The sequence below is a fragment of the Aspergillus homomorphus genome (genome assembly GCF_003184865.1).
Source record: "Aspergillus homomorphus CBS 101889 unplaced genomic scaffold BO97scaffold_18, whole genome shotgun sequence".
Taxonomy (NCBI): domain Eukaryota; kingdom Fungi; phylum Ascomycota; class Eurotiomycetes; order Eurotiales; family Aspergillaceae; genus Aspergillus; species Aspergillus homomorphus.
The window spans coordinates 500,218-514,585 of NW_020291904.1; the positions used below are offsets into that span (position 1 = coordinate 500,218).

General features: G+C 52.5%; 6 protein-coding genes across 6 annotated transcripts; 4 read left to right on the forward strand and 2 right to left on the reverse strand.

Moving 5' to 3' along the window:
* Window positions 1-2,432: 2,432 nt before the first annotated feature.
* BO97DRAFT_424835 (uncharacterized protein) lies at window positions 2,433-3,566 on the forward strand (the record flags this gene model as incomplete). Its single annotated transcript, XM_025697009.1, has 1 exon — window positions 2,433-3,566. One exon carries the CDS (start codon window positions 2,433-2,435, stop codon window positions 3,564-3,566), a length of 1,134 nt encoding a protein of 377 aa, XP_025551468.1.
* Window positions 3,567-3,642: 76 nt separating this feature from the next.
* On the reverse strand, window positions 3,643-4,563 carry BO97DRAFT_390706 (fumarylacetoacetate hydrolase family protein). The gene is made up of 3 exons (XM_025693781.1): window positions 4,438-4,563; window positions 4,148-4,359; window positions 3,643-4,082 (listed from the first exon to the last, which is right to left on the reverse strand). The coding sequence occupies exons 1-3, from the start codon at window positions 4,494-4,496 to the stop codon at window positions 3,655-3,657; spliced, it is 699 nt and encodes a 232-aa protein (XP_025551469.1). The 5' UTR covers window positions 4,497-4,563; the 3' UTR covers window positions 3,643-3,654.
* A 189-nt stretch (window positions 4,564-4,752) lies between these two features.
* On the forward strand, window positions 4,753-5,846 carry BO97DRAFT_443325 (uncharacterized protein). The gene is made up of 2 exons (XM_025698358.1): window positions 4,753-5,064; window positions 5,141-5,846. The coding sequence occupies exons 1-2, from the start codon at window positions 5,017-5,019 to the stop codon at window positions 5,399-5,401; spliced, it is 309 nt and encodes a 102-aa protein (XP_025551470.1). The 5' UTR covers window positions 4,753-5,016; the 3' UTR covers window positions 5,402-5,846.
* A 1,335-nt stretch (window positions 5,847-7,181) lies between these two features.
* Window positions 7,182-8,577, forward strand: BO97DRAFT_390710 (aldo/keto reductase family protein). The gene is made up of 3 exons (XM_025693782.1): window positions 7,182-7,433; window positions 7,512-7,917; window positions 8,019-8,577. Exons 1-3 carry the CDS (start codon window positions 7,307-7,309, stop codon window positions 8,470-8,472), a joined length of 987 nt encoding a protein of 328 aa, XP_025551471.1. The 5' UTR covers window positions 7,182-7,306; the 3' UTR covers window positions 8,473-8,577.
* Window positions 8,578-8,999: 422 nt separating this feature from the next.
* BO97DRAFT_424839 (PWI domain-containing protein) lies at window positions 9,000-10,763 on the forward strand (the record flags this gene model as incomplete). The annotated part of the gene is made up of 6 exons (XM_025697010.1): window positions 9,000-9,103; window positions 9,228-9,318; window positions 9,398-9,562; window positions 9,643-10,110; window positions 10,166-10,324; window positions 10,380-10,763. 6 exons carry the CDS (start codon window positions 9,000-9,002, stop codon window positions 10,761-10,763), a joined length of 1,371 nt encoding a protein of 456 aa, XP_025551472.1.
* A 2,919-nt stretch (window positions 10,764-13,682) lies between these two features.
* On the reverse strand, window positions 13,683-14,342 carry BO97DRAFT_424840 (uncharacterized protein; the record flags this gene model as incomplete). Its single annotated transcript, XM_025697011.1, has 1 exon — window positions 13,683-14,342. A coding segment is annotated over one exon (660 nt), but the record flags the coding sequence as incomplete, so codon positions are not given.
* Between the last annotated feature and the right edge of the window lie 26 nt (window positions 14,343-14,368).

Consider the following 14,368-nt stretch of genomic DNA (forward strand, 5'->3'; position numbering starts at 1 on the left):
GACAAGATTTTTTTTTCGCAACAATAGGACAGATCGAGTCCAACTACGATGAGATCACCGACTCCTTCGACTCCATGGACCTCAAGCCCGAGCTCCTTCGCGGTATGTGATACAAATTCTGATCCGCTCCGGTGGGGTCAGTGCGGGCACCAGACTGACAGCCATCAGGTATCTACGCTTACGGTTTCGAGCGTCCCTCTGCTATCCAGCAGCGTGCCATCATCCCCATCATCAAGGGTACGTTCTCAACGACTTCCAGCACACCCGATGCATCGCAATATTAATTTCTTTTCTCAGGTAACGATGTCATCGCCCAGGCCCAGTCCGGTACTGGAAAGACTGCCACTTTCTCCATCTCCGCTCTCCAGAAGATCGACCACAACCTCAAGGCCTGCCAGGCCCTGATTGTCGCTCCCACCCGTGAGTTGGCTCAGCAGATCCAGAAGGTCGTCATCGCTATTGGTGACTTCATGAACATTGAGTGCCACGCCTGTATTGGTGGTACCAACGTCCGTGACGACATCAACGCTCTCCGCAACGGCCCCCAGGTCGTTGTCGGTACCCCCGGTCGTATCCAGGACATGATCCAGCGCCACGTCCTCAAGACCGACCAGATGAAGCTGTTCATCCTCGACGAGGCCGATGAGATGCTTTCTGTAAGTTCAGCACTCTAAACCGACTTTCAACCGTGGTGCTAACGGCATGATCAGCGTGGTTTCACCGAGCAGATCTACGACATCTTCCAGCTCCTCCCCCAGTCCACTCAGGTCACCCTGCTCTCTGCTACCATGCCCCAGGATGTCCTTGAGGTCACCACCAAGTTCATGCGTGACCCCGTCCGTATCCTGGTCAAGAAGCAGGAACTTACCCTCGAAGGTATCAAGCAGTTCTACATTGCCGTCGAGAAGGAAGAGTGGAAGCTCGACACCCTCTCCGATTTGTACGAGACTGTTACCATCACCCAGGCCGTCATCTTCTGTAACACCCGCCGCAAGGTCGACTGGCTCACCGACAAGCTCACTGCCCGTGACTTCACTGTCTCCGCCATGCACGGTGACATGGAGCAGGGCCAGCGTGATGTTATCATGAAGGAGTTCCGTTCCGGATCTTCCCGTGTCCTCATCGCCACTGACCTTCTGGCCCGTGGTATCGATGTCCAGCAGGTTTCCCTGGTCATCAACTACGATCTCCCCGCCAACCGTGAGAACTACATTCACCGTATCGGTCGTGGTGGTCGTTTCGGTCGTAAGGGTGTTGCCATCAACTTCGTCACCGCTGACGACGTCCGTATGATGCGCGAGATCGAGCAGTTCTACAGCACCCAGATCGAGGAGATGCCCATGAACGTTGCTGGTAAGTTTTGCTTCGCATACGATGTAACATGAATCCATGCTAACCGCGTCTCAGACCTCATCTAAACACCTTAATCCCCGAATCACCTCATGCCTCTCGATGCGGATTACGAATGCAGTTTGCCAATAACGCTCCAAGGGTGAGCTGCGGTGGGAAAGACGCTCTGTCATCGTCATGCTTATCTTGGTAAAGGAGAATCCTTCAAAAAGTGGCTTCCTGTGTCTCCAGCATTTTCTCTTTTTAGCAGTGGGCGGCAGGGGCCTGCAGTGGCCATGCCATCATGTCCTGCGTGTTCTTGTCGAATACTTACTGTTTATGGTTTACCCTTTTTCTTTTGTTATGGAGATGCGACAACGTTCGTGCGGTTTTATTGCTGTAATTCATGGTTCCTCGCTTCCGGAAACGCCTTTCTCACGCTTTTTTCCATTTACTTTTGTACCTAGCTCGCTCTGATTGGTTAAGGATGCTACGTTCATACTTGATCAATAGGTCGGGCACCTAAAATGTGATTGTTCTGATTCCACGGAGATGGTGACCTGTATGAACCCATGGCTCGGAATGGGTTTGTATACCTACCTGTGTTCATACGATAGACGAGAAAGGTACTGGTTGCTTTTGGTATAGTGCCTATTAGCTGAGTAGGTAGAAGTATTGTATACTTGTATCGTTGGGATGTTTTTTGGATGTGAGTGTTGATATACCACTACCAGGAAGTCAGCAGTAATGATAACACCACCTCCACATTCTGGTGTTCCTCGCTGGAGTAGCTACTGTGATTTACTCCACCTATCCCATACACTTGGTCTATAGATCTCAATCGACCACCCTACCAATCGTCATCCTCCATCCAACAGCGCTCACCTTGATTTCTATCAACAGCACAGAACAAACCAAGCACCAAACCAGTATACAACTCTTACGTTCAATACATCTGTCTCCCTCACCCACGAAAAGAAACCGAACTGACCGACCAACCCAAACCCCCAACTATACAGCAACAACAACACAACAACACAACAACAACCTTCCCCCTCCTCTCCCAACAAATCAACAACCCCAAACACGATAAACCCAAACCAATGCCCACAAAACCACAACCAATCTCAACCCCAAACCCACCCCCAAATCCAAATCCACCGAACCCAATCGACCTCCTCTGGGCCCACGAACTCCGCCGCGAAAACGTCGAGCTCGCCACCCGCCTGAAAGCCACAACCACCCGCCTCGCCGCCGCGGAGTCCGCGGTCGACACCCTATCCGCGCAGCTACGGGACCTCGATGCCCAGATTCAGCGATGCTGTGGCCGGAATGAGGAGCTTGCTTCTCGGGTTGACGGGATTGAGGGACGGGTTTTGGAGAAGATCGAGAATATTGGGCTCAGGGTTGAGGGTTTAGAATGTCGGTTTTTGGAGGGGGTCGTGGTTGGGAGTAGATTGGGGGCTGCTGGTGGTAAGGGTCCAGGGGCTGGTCTGGGTGGTGATTGTGTGGTTCAAGGTCCTGGGGATGAGGGTCCTGCGGTTGAGGAGGTCTTGGTGCCAGATTCCATGCCTGTTGCTTCTTCAGTGGGTTTGAGGGTGGATTTGGATGAGGTCATGGGTAAAGGTACGGGCGTTGGTATCAGCACCGGCATGGGCATGGGGAAGGGGGGTGGGTTGTCTTTGACCGGGTCGTCAACAACGTCTTTCACGGGGAGGACGGTTGGGAGTCAGAGTGGGAGTTCGACTAATAGAGGGGAGGGAGACGGATGGAATGCAGGGTCGGTTGAGTTTGGTGGTGAGGAAGTACCCACGGGGAATGGGACCATTGATCTCTTTGGGCTTCTGAGGCAGGGCCGCTTGATGCCGCTGGAGGAGTATCTGGGTGCGGCGGAGGGCGTGCGACGGCTGCTATTGCTTGCGGAGGATGATCGCGGGTTTATGGAGGCTTTCGTGCGCGGGTTGCGTGATGGTGGCTTGAGGGTTGCGGTCGAGAAGGAGATGGGGATGATTGGGTGGTCGTGGGAGCGCTTGCAGGAGGTTGTTCTGCGGTGGGATGCAGAGCATGCTGATGCTCCCTGTGGCGCTGGATGCAGGAGAGCGAGCCAGATCTCTGGAGACTGGGCCGATGGCCATGAATCCAAGCGCAGGAGGAAGAGGGCGAGACGCTTCATACCTATTGTTCCGGCTGATGAGGAAGATGTCCTCATTGCGAGGGCGATGATGATGGGCCGATGAGCTTGGGAACATCGAAAGAAAAAGGTTCATTCAGGGTATGTGTATATACTGAGCTCTAACTCTAACTTCTGTACAAATCGGCAGTCGTCTAGGTCTCGCTGTAGCGGTAGCGGCCCTCGCGATCCTGGACCTCAACCTCGATCCGGCCCTCCTCGAGCTCCTTGCCGTCCACCTCGATGGACGCCTTCATCACGTCCCCGGACTTGACCTCACCCACACCCTTCGGGGTACCAGTCAAGACCAGGTCGCCCTTCTCGAGAGTCATGACCCGAGAGATCTCCGCCAAGAGTCGGGGAATGCGGTAGAGCATCAGGCCGGTCGAGTCGGCCTGGCGCTGCTCAGAGCCCACACTCAGGCGAAGGAAGGCATTATGGGGATCAGGGAGTCGGGCTTTCGAGATCTCCTGGGAGATAGGCAGGAAGGTGTCGAATCCCTTGGCGATCGTCCACGGGAGACCCTTCTTCTTGGCCTCTTCTTGGACGTTGCGCGCGGTCATATCGATTCCGAGGAGGTAGCCTAGTGAACACGCAGTTTTCAGTCATATGCGCCAGCAGAATTGCGAACGGAATGTGTTGGCTCACTGTGAATTGCATCCAACGCGCCCTTTCCATCCTCTGGGTCGAGGTCGCGGACCGTCTTGCCCATCACGAGAGCGAGTTCCACTTCATAGTGTAGCTTGGTACCCTGGGGACGCAGGATAGGACCCTGGCCGGGCAGGAGAATGGAGGATGAGGGCTTGAGGAAGAAGAAGGGCTGCTTGGGTTTGGTGTTGTTCAGCTCGGTAATGTGATCGCTGGAGATAGGATTGTTCTGTCAGCCGATTGATTGATCCATTGTGAATGCCACGCGGGGGTAAGACAAGAGGACATACGCATAGTTTCTGCCAATGCAGATGACCTTCCTGCATTGAGCCTTGATCGCAGCAGCCATTGTGTCTGTGAGGAGTAAGAATCGCAAGGAGAGAGAGTTTGTTCGGGCTGAAGGAGTTGGGGATGGCTGGCGGATAATAATATAATCGGTTCAGGCGATGCGACGGCGGAATGACTCTCCGCGCTTTTCATTGCGGAGAACTCGGAATCTCCGAGGTTCGGAGGTTGGGGCCGTTGCTGCCAGCCATTCTTGGGGTACCCCATTTGTCAATTCAATTACTGAACTGCTTAATGCCAGACACTGAGCTTGAGGGAGTGAAAATATACCACTGCACGATTGTACAAGTGAAGTCAATTGAGCTGCGTCGGCAATTCTGAATGCAAACGACTTGAATGAAAATGGACTTTCTTACGTCACGCGGGCTGCAGCTTCTCTCCCAGCCGCCTTCAAGCTTCCTTGAAACTGTTTCTTGACACAGCCACAACACAACAACCTTGATCGAGATAAACTTGCTGAACCCCTAGCGATCTATGAGCCACGCTTCTATACCCCGAACTTTACCATAGACGCCTCCGTCACCATGCAAGTAGCGGAAATCCTGTCCGATCTCACCTCATTGCGCGTCTGTGTAGGTGCCTTGCCTATCGGCCACTTTTCTAGAAGCCCAGCCTGTACTCAATAAGACCTACGCTGATGACCTCTAGGACCACAATGATGCTCTGGCTCTCGTCACAGTTTATGAGAGACTAGATTCTTATCCTACGGAAACTCAACTGCAGTCCGTTGACAGCAGAGAAGGAACTCCTGCTCTGCAGAAGGAGAAGGATCAGCTCCGTCAAGCCAAGGAACTGGTTGAGCTGCATCACGAAATGAAATCACGACATGTGCTGGGCACCGTGGACGAAGAGCTGACCAAGTTAAGAGGGGACGTACAACGTGTCTTGCTGGAGCTAAGGCGCCAGTGAATGTTCCCTAAGGATTGCCGACCAAAGCTTGTATACTCTCTTCTCACACGCGTTCCTTCTTTCTGGTTTATGCGTTCATGATAGGCGTTGTTGAGATTCATTCAGCATGCAACCTGTATTCATTGTTCTATGGGTGGGTTAGTTTGATGATACCGGATAGATGTTTTCACATTCTCTCTAGTGAGAAGTATTGGTTGTATGGCATAGAGTGTGGTATTTCTTCTTTCCATGTTCTCATCTCATCACTGAACATGATTTACGATTACTGAGAAATGTCACACTTCCTCCATCGCACATAATCACTTTCTCTGTCAACTCTGCCCTACTTTCTTACCTTCTTAACCTTATCCCCGTTCTACTGCAACAACCACTATCCCTCGACACCACCTCAGAATTGGTCCCGAATATCTTCTCAACCCTCTATCCCATTTTCACTCACGCGTTCAGCTGCATGTTTGATCACCCTCAAAAGCCAAGGAAAAAGGATCCAGTCAATCACTTACAAGGCACTTCAAGCTGTGTCTTCCTTCCACTTTCAGAGTTCTTTGAGCTTTCGATACTGTCCTTTCCCACGCGGACGCTCTAAAACGTCCATATAAATGTCATCCATTCCGACTATTCAACGTGAGGCCGATCATGAGTTCGATAAGTCACAATGTGAATCTCCTCGTGAGTTAGTGCTCCACAATCCGCAGACCCCTCACATGGCGTGCAGCCTCAATATATATCCGAAGGACTGGCTTTACTGTGCGGTCTGCCTTATTGTTCAGACATTCTAACCTACAGGTTCAATGGGGACTGGGTGTCCACAACACAGTGGAAGCCAATATATACCTGCCCGTCAGTGACCTTGTGTCCCTTACGGGTCAATTGCACGCAGTGACTAGATTAGGGGTGACCGAGAATCCCAGTCTGGTATGATATTGGTTACCTGATCTTTGAGCATGGAGAACCCCTGGGTCATATGGACGTCACGCATTTCGTGTCCCATGTGGGAATTGCTATCCCTCGCATATGCGGACACTCTGCAGCGGTCCAAAACAACGTGGATATCCCTTTCACCATGACTTTTGGGAGCCCCGAAATGAAATCTGTTATGGTGGGAGCGAGATCGGGCCTTAGAGAAGCAACGATTGTGGAAAGGGGGTCTGGCTTCATCAATGGCTATTACTAGGAGGAATATGAGCCGGGGCCTGGGGGCTGGAATGGATCTTGATTTCTTGATTATTACTTAGTGATTGAGCAATGGTCTGAGGGAAAGAGAAATGTATTGGTAGCCGTTTTCATTATTCATTTACAAGATTCTGCATTGATTGACATAAGAAACATGCCAAGATTAAAGATTCTTCTCAAGCCAACCCTGCACCCGACAGGAATCTCTACAAAAAGTATTCATCATGGTTCGACCAATGCTACCAGTCATCAGCACTGTGTAGAAGTGAATTTCCATCACCAGTGGCACAATCAACCGCCTGATCTTCAGACAAGTTCCAGACATCCCGCATCAATTGGAGTAGAGTTTTATTTCCGATAGGGGAGGGAAATAGCTCTCACGAGACAGTTTATTTCCGTCAACTTGTCATAGAAATGTACGGACCGGCTGCAAGCATACACTGATTCTGGACCCTGCTTTGAGCATTGTACGGAGTTGTGGATAAGAGCGAACATTCTTGCTTCGGTTACCGAACCGGACGCGGAATTAAGCAGTGGAGATAGATAAAGCCGATAAGGTTGCCGGCCGGGATGAAGAAAGCTTATCTGTGCAACTCTTCCGGATACTACGGAGCTCTCTATAAAAACTTGTGCTTGTCGTCATTGTTCGTCTCAATCCATAACCTACACATTGATCTTCTCATCGAGCTACTAAAGACATCTCCTGACATTTTCTTTGTTCATATCTCCAATATGCCCCAACTCACCGGCAAAGAAATTGGCCCAATTGGCTTCGGCCTCATGGGACTGACTTGGCGCGACAAGCCATGCTCCCAGGAGCAAGCCTTCGAGACTATGCGCGCCGCCCTGAAGAATGGCTGTATGTGAACCCCTTCTCAATTATCTTGCGGGTATCTCTAAATCCCTGACTTGACGAGATGCTAATCCCCCAATGCAGGCAACTTCTGGAACGGTGGCGAATTCTACGGACCGCGGGAATACAACAGTCTCGTGCTCCTGGAGCGATACTTCGAGAAATACCCCGAGGATGCGGACAAGGTTGTCATCAGCATCAAGGGTGGTATGGACCCGAAGACCTTCCGCGCGGACGGCAGTCCCACTGGCATGCGCCGGACCATGGACGACTCCATGGCGCAGCTGAAGGGCCGCAAGAAGATCGAGCTGTTCGAGTCAGCGCGCCGCGACCAGACCGTGCCCATCGAGACTACCTTCAACGTCCTTAAGTCCGAGTACATCGAGACCGGCAAGCTCGGCGGCATCTCGCTGTCCGAGGTGCGCGCGGAGACCATTCACGAGGCCGTCAAGCATGCCAAGATCGAGGCTGTGGAGGTTGAGCTTTCGCTGTAGGTTACACCTGCTAACTTACCTGCCCCCTTACCTAGTCATCCTTATCCCCCGCTCCCTGTTTCTACTGCACACACTAACCGCGCATGTACGCAATCAGATTCTCCACCGAGCCCCTCGAGAACGGTGTAGCCGCGGCGTGCGCGCAGTACGGCATCCCGCTGATCGCATACTCGCCCATCGGCCGGGGCATGCTGACCGGCCAGATCAAGAAGATCGAGGACCTGCAGGATTCGATGCTGCGCAGCTACCCGCGCTTCCAGCCGGGCAACTTCGAGATTAACCTGCAGTTGGTGGAGCAGGTCGAGGAGATGGCGCGCAAGAAGGGCTGCACGCCCGCGCAGCTCGCCATCAACTGGACGAGGGCGCTGTCGAGACGCCCCGGCATGCCCACTATCATCCCTATCCCCGGTGCCACGACGGTCGAGCGGGTGGAGGAGAACAGCAAGCTGGTGGATCTCTCTGACGAGGAGATGGCGCAGCTGGATGCTACGTTGGCTAAGTTTACGCCGGCTGGCGAGCGGTACCCTGCTCATGTTCCTGTCCATACTTAGGTTTGTTTGCTTGATGTGAATGTTTGTATGGTAAGATGTACATAGAGTGGTGACTGTGACGAGGGTCTGGGCTAGGAAGCTGTCTGCAAGGTTGATGGTCTTGATGGAGTGGTTGAGATGCGTAGGGCAGTTTTGCACGTATTACCTCACTCTCTATGGAAAAGCGCATAAGTAATCAATCCCATTCCAAGTGAATAGTCGTTTAAGTCCTCAAGGAGAATAACAGTAGCACACTCGACTCCAAAGCCCCACCCACCTCAAGCATTGGAAATCACCTACGTCATGACAGTCACTTTCCCAAAACAGCAAGATTGAAGCTATACCTCACAAGCTAGACTATCGGACCGATAAGCTTCCGAATTGTACAGCCCACCACACCGACCAACCCCGCAACTCTCGTCACCGACGACCGTCCGTGTCGCGCATTGCCGGTCCAATAACTCTCTTTGGCCGTCTCTCCCAAGTTCTTTGTTTGCATCTGCGAGTCAACATCACCTTCCAGAGACCACGAACACCCTATCGCAAACATGGCGGCAAGCGTGGACGCCAAACTGCTCCGGCAGACCAAATTCCCTCCCGAATTCAGCCGGAAGGTGGACATGAAGAAAGTGAATATCGAGGTCATGAAGAAGTACGTTACGCCTGAAAGTTTGCTTTTGCTTAACTGGGGATCCCCAGGCAAGACAGACAAGACACAACTACCGAGGATTCAAGATTATGAAACTAACCACTGCTTTATTGGGGCTCGCCTGCAGATGGATCGCCGGCAAGATCTCCGAGATTTTGGGCAACGAGGATGATGTGGTGATTGAGCTTTGCTTCAACTTGTTGGAGGGTTCCAGGTTTGTATGTCGCCTCCTTTTCTGCTGAATATGCATGCGCCGCCTCGCCTGAAACAACCATGATCGCTAATACGAGTGTTTAGCCCGATGTGAAATCGCTTCAGATTCAGCTTACGGGCTTTTTGGACAAGGATACCGCCAAGTTTTGCAAGGAGCTTTGGTCGCTGTGTCTGAGCGCGCAGGATAATCCCCAGGGTGTTCCCAAGGAGCTGTTGGAGGCTAAGAAGCTGGAGCTTATACAAGAAAAGGTGATAATATCCGCGTGGGTGAGGTGTCTTGCTTGCATGCCGGCTAACATCCGTTGCGCTTTCTCGTTTCTAGATCGAAGCTGAGAAGGCCGCCGAAGAGGCTCGCAGACAGAAAGAGCAAGAGCGCACAAGGGAGAGAGAGCTGGAGGATATCAGACGGAGGGAGCGCTCGGAGCGGACACGCGGAGCTGGGGGAGGAGCAAGACGAGGTGTCGGTGGTGGTGGCCGCGGCGGTGGTCGAGACTTCGAGAGACGGCCGCGGTCACCTCCCAGGCGACGTAGCAGGGAGCGTTTCCGGGAGCCACCTGCGCGACGGGAGTTTGACTCGTACGTCCCCTCCGGTCCTCGCAGAGGTCGTCGGCCTTCCTACTCGCCCAGCCGCTCACGTTCGCGATCCGGCTCCTCGTCGCGGTCGCGGTCACCACCGCCCCGTCGCCAGCAGCGCTATTCGAGCAGGGACCGGAACAGGCGACGTCGCTCAGTTAGCAACTCGGACTCCCCGGACCGCGGGGACCGCCGCCGGCCCAGGAGACGCAGTCCGGATTACGGTGATCGCGCTCGATCCTATTCCCGCAGTCATTCATCCCGCTCACGTACTCCCAGAAGAGACCGCCGGAGACGGAGATCCGTCTCTTCCCGCAGTGCATCGCGCTCGCCTGCCGTGAGAGACAAGCGCATAAGACGGGGCTCGCCGTCGGCGTCCCGCTCCCGATCCAGGTCATCGGGGTCGGATGCCAGTGGGCCTCGACGACGGAGGAGATCGTCGCCTCATACTTCACGAGATGATAAGAGAGAATTTCCCGCTGATATTGCAAAGGCCCGCAAACCCCGTGATGACCGCCGCCTGAGTCGCAGTAGAAGTCGCGATGATGACCACCACCGCCGCAGACGTCGGCCTTCCTCTAGGGACCACAGCCGTGACCGCAGCCACAGTCGAGGCCGTTCGCGTAGCGCCAGTCAGGACTCGCGGAGCCGCAGCCGGAGTCGCAGTCGAGGCCACGCAAGGGATCGCAAGAGACGTCGTTCCATCGAAAGATATGCCCCCGCAGGCCGGAGACGGTCTTCCGCGTCCGCTCCTGGTGACAAACGACAGAGGATGGCTGATGATAATGAAGAAGCGACAAGACAACCTGAACCTCCAGCGGAGAGACCGAGTGCCGGCGACCATGAAATGAAGGAAGCCGATGAGGTGGGTGAATAAAGATTTTTCAAGGAAAACTCTCCACCACCAAAACGCTATCAACATGGCCTTATTCTGATGTCCGTTAAAATATCTCAACGCTCCCCCTGCCTTTGAACGTGGCTGTTACCTGTACAACAATCCAGCCTAACACCATGCGTTTCTAGCCTGCTCCCTCCCGATCTACCCATGCCCGCATATCCAGCTCGGAACTACGCGAAAAGATCCTTCGCGAACAGCTCGTCGCGAAGCGTCGTACCGCCTCGATCGACAAAGGTAGGTAGTTATAGCCATTCGAAACCATATGAATAGAGAGCACCACAGAAGAATATCCGCGGAGGCATAGCACACAGTACAAGTGCAAGCACGCATGAATTGAATGGAAACTACAAGATTTCGGTAGTCACATGTGAAAATGTTTCTTCCATAACCGTTTGCATTCTCTTCTCCTTTTCAGCAATACCTCCGAGTAACTTTTGCTTTCCTTTCGTTGCCTTTCTCCTGGTCGGCCAAATGGCCAAATAGTTAGCCATAGTCTTGTTTCCAAGCAGAGCAGGCAGAGTTCAAAACAAGTCTAAGTCTAGGAGAATTCCAGAACCACGTTTCAAAATCAATAGCCTCTGGACTCAAACCCCCGACTCCCCACTGCTAATCATGATAGAGTTTTGGTGCCTGGATGCGCCCTTTTTGCGATCGACCTAGAAACTGTCCCTAAACCACGAGGCCAAAGGGAAATCAATAATCTAGTCTAGGTCTCAAGTCTCGGATGATCATTCCTTCTAGACTTGAATGGTAGAACTACACGGGTGTCCGTGCCCGGTAGTAGATCCATCAGTATACTCGTACCTACAGTGAATCTGTGAAAGGCAAGAAAAAGGGGACGGTTTGGACTGCGGATGGAGGCTCCCCTTTTCTTTCCGGCCAGCAACTGACCGTTTATCCTCATATCCAAGCAGCACGGACGTGATGTTGTCGTCTAGTAGTACTTAGTTCACTTAGTGAATTTCAACGATAGACTAGATTGGACTGGACTCTGTGCTGTACATTGTCAATAGTATATACCCACCCAACAGCAAGCAAGTACTCGCGTAAGCAAACACCAGGCAGTTTTTTTTTTTTTTTTTTTTTTTTTTTTCCCTGGGTTTGCTAGTTCCAACAGGTATCTCTAGGATCAAGTATCGGGAGGTACGTGCAGTAGTATCATAATCCCTGCTCAATATCCACACCCCAATCCATAATCCACCTGCCCATGCACAGCTAGCTAAGTAGCAAAAGTACCTGTCTAGCAGCAAGCAAGCAAGCAAGCCACCACTAACTAACCCACCTAATGTAGCCCCCAAGCAGGCACTGTATGCAGTGGTTACGCACATCTCAGACAAGGTAGGTTACACCTAGTATGTAGTCACTTCCCTGTAAGACCCACAAAGTAAAGCACTTTTCAACCCCACAGCTATCGAAATGAATTGATTTGCAAGGTAATAACCTTAACTACTACCATTGAGTTATTAAAAAAAAATATCCTATTCTCCACCTCTCCCGGTCATACGACAACTAGCCAAAGTCCCCCCCAACGAAACTAGTCCAGGATCCTGCATGCATTGCATCCTACCACCGCATCAAACGTGATGTACTGTACCTACATTAGCTAGCTAGCTTGAAGGTCTCAGTTTGTTTGCTTGCTTCCCTGTGGAATTTGGACGCTAGCAGAGATTTTTACAGGCACTATGTTTGCTTTTTCTTTTTCTTTCTGGCTACCTACCTACCTAAGTAGAGGCCCTCTTTTCTTCCATGCTGGTTTAATGCAGCTCGTGTTGATTACTCGATTGGGTTGGAAACAGTAATTCGTATCTTAGTGATGAAATAATCCTTGGTCACAGTAGGTACAGTAAATGCTGGATTTGGACTCCGTAGTTGGAGGTGGATGGGAATGGATTATCCCCGCTACCATGAGAGGGCCCACCCACCCTTTCACTCACTCACAGCAATTACAGTACATCCGTCCTCTTCCGCTGGATTACTCCTTTCCTGTTCCTAGACGATAAGCAGGGGAAGAGAAGTGGCGATCGCACGGGCTAGGGCGTAGGATTATCCTCGGGGTCTGCTCATAGGAAGAAGGAAAGATGGAATCGCATTGAACGGGAGAATGATATGATTGGGATCGGCTCGCTTGTGCATTCGGTTACATCAACCAACCATGCCAGGTCAGGTCTGTCTGTCTGTCCGGGTGGATTTCACCGCGGTGGTGGGTGGTGTGGCTGTGAAGAATGAACAAATAAATGAATAGAACAAGGAGAGAGGAAAGGAGACTGCACGGGTGGCTCGGTAGTCACGGGGCCTGGCTGATGCTGATCAGCACGGGATGGATGTCGATCAGGCAACGTCAACGCTGGGGTCGGCAATGGAAAGGAGGGAAGAGATCACGAAGGAGAGGCTGAAGGGTGGACTCGTAAGTACGACGAGCACGACCTAAGTTCGCGTGTGAAGAGCCAAGGATGGGGCCTTGTTGGAACAACAGTCACCAACTAGTCACGGAGTAAGCAGGGCTATGTGTTGGTATCGCTAAGTGTTTGGAATTACTGACCGACATATTCGACAACGATTATAGGTAGAGAGAAATCAAATGAACCCGAGTCTTCTTTCTATTGTCCAATACCTTCACTTACTATACAGTTGCCATATGGTACATCTTTTTGTAGAAGCTTAGGAAACGAAAGTACTCCGTTGAAGGGGATGTGCAGTGATAAACATATCAACAATTGAGCAAGCAGATGGACATCATTCCTTGACCCCTCGCACCCTTTGTACAAAGATGTGAAGCAAACATTTAAGACAATCTTCAGAAGAATTAGAATTAGAAAAAGATTAGGTATATACAGGAGCTTTCTTCGCCATGCATGCCGTTGCTATCGTCTCAGATCGGGGTGTGTTGTCATTGCTTGCCTAGTAGTCGCAAGCAGAAACGCTCACAGTAGTAGTGATGGTGACAGTGACCACATCGGAGCCGGAACCGGAACCGGAGCCAGCGACAGGAGCGGTGGTGATTTGGGGGGAGGAGCCTCCCTCAGCGGCGGTGCCGCTAGGGGCAGGAGAGCCCTCAGTCTGAGTAGCGACAGGGACGACAGTCTCAGTGACGAGAGTGTCGCAGGGAGTGGTGGTGGAGTCAGCGCTGGCACCCTCAGGGACAGTACTGGAAGTAGGAACAGCAGGGACGCTGGCAACACCAGAGGGGGCTTCACCACCAGCGGCACCACCGGAAGGAGCAGCACCAGAGCCACCCTGGGCAGGAGCGCTGGGGGCAGAGCCGCCCTCAGTCTTGGTGGCAACAGGAACGACAGTCTCGCCAATGGAGGTTTCGCAAGGAGTGGAAGAGGCGTCGGCGCCAGCGCCACCAGGGGCACCACCAGAAGGAGCAGCACCGCCAGCGGGAGCGGTGCCAGTGGGCACAGCACCAGTCTGAGCAGGGGCAGTGGGGACAGAGCCACCCTCGGTGTTGGTAGCCACAGGGACAACAGTCTCGCTGACAAGGGTATCGCAATCAGCGTCAGCACCGCTAGGAGAAGCACCGTTGGGGCTGCCGGAGCCGGAGCCGCTGGAAGAGCCGCTGGAGCCACCGTTGGGGGAAGAGC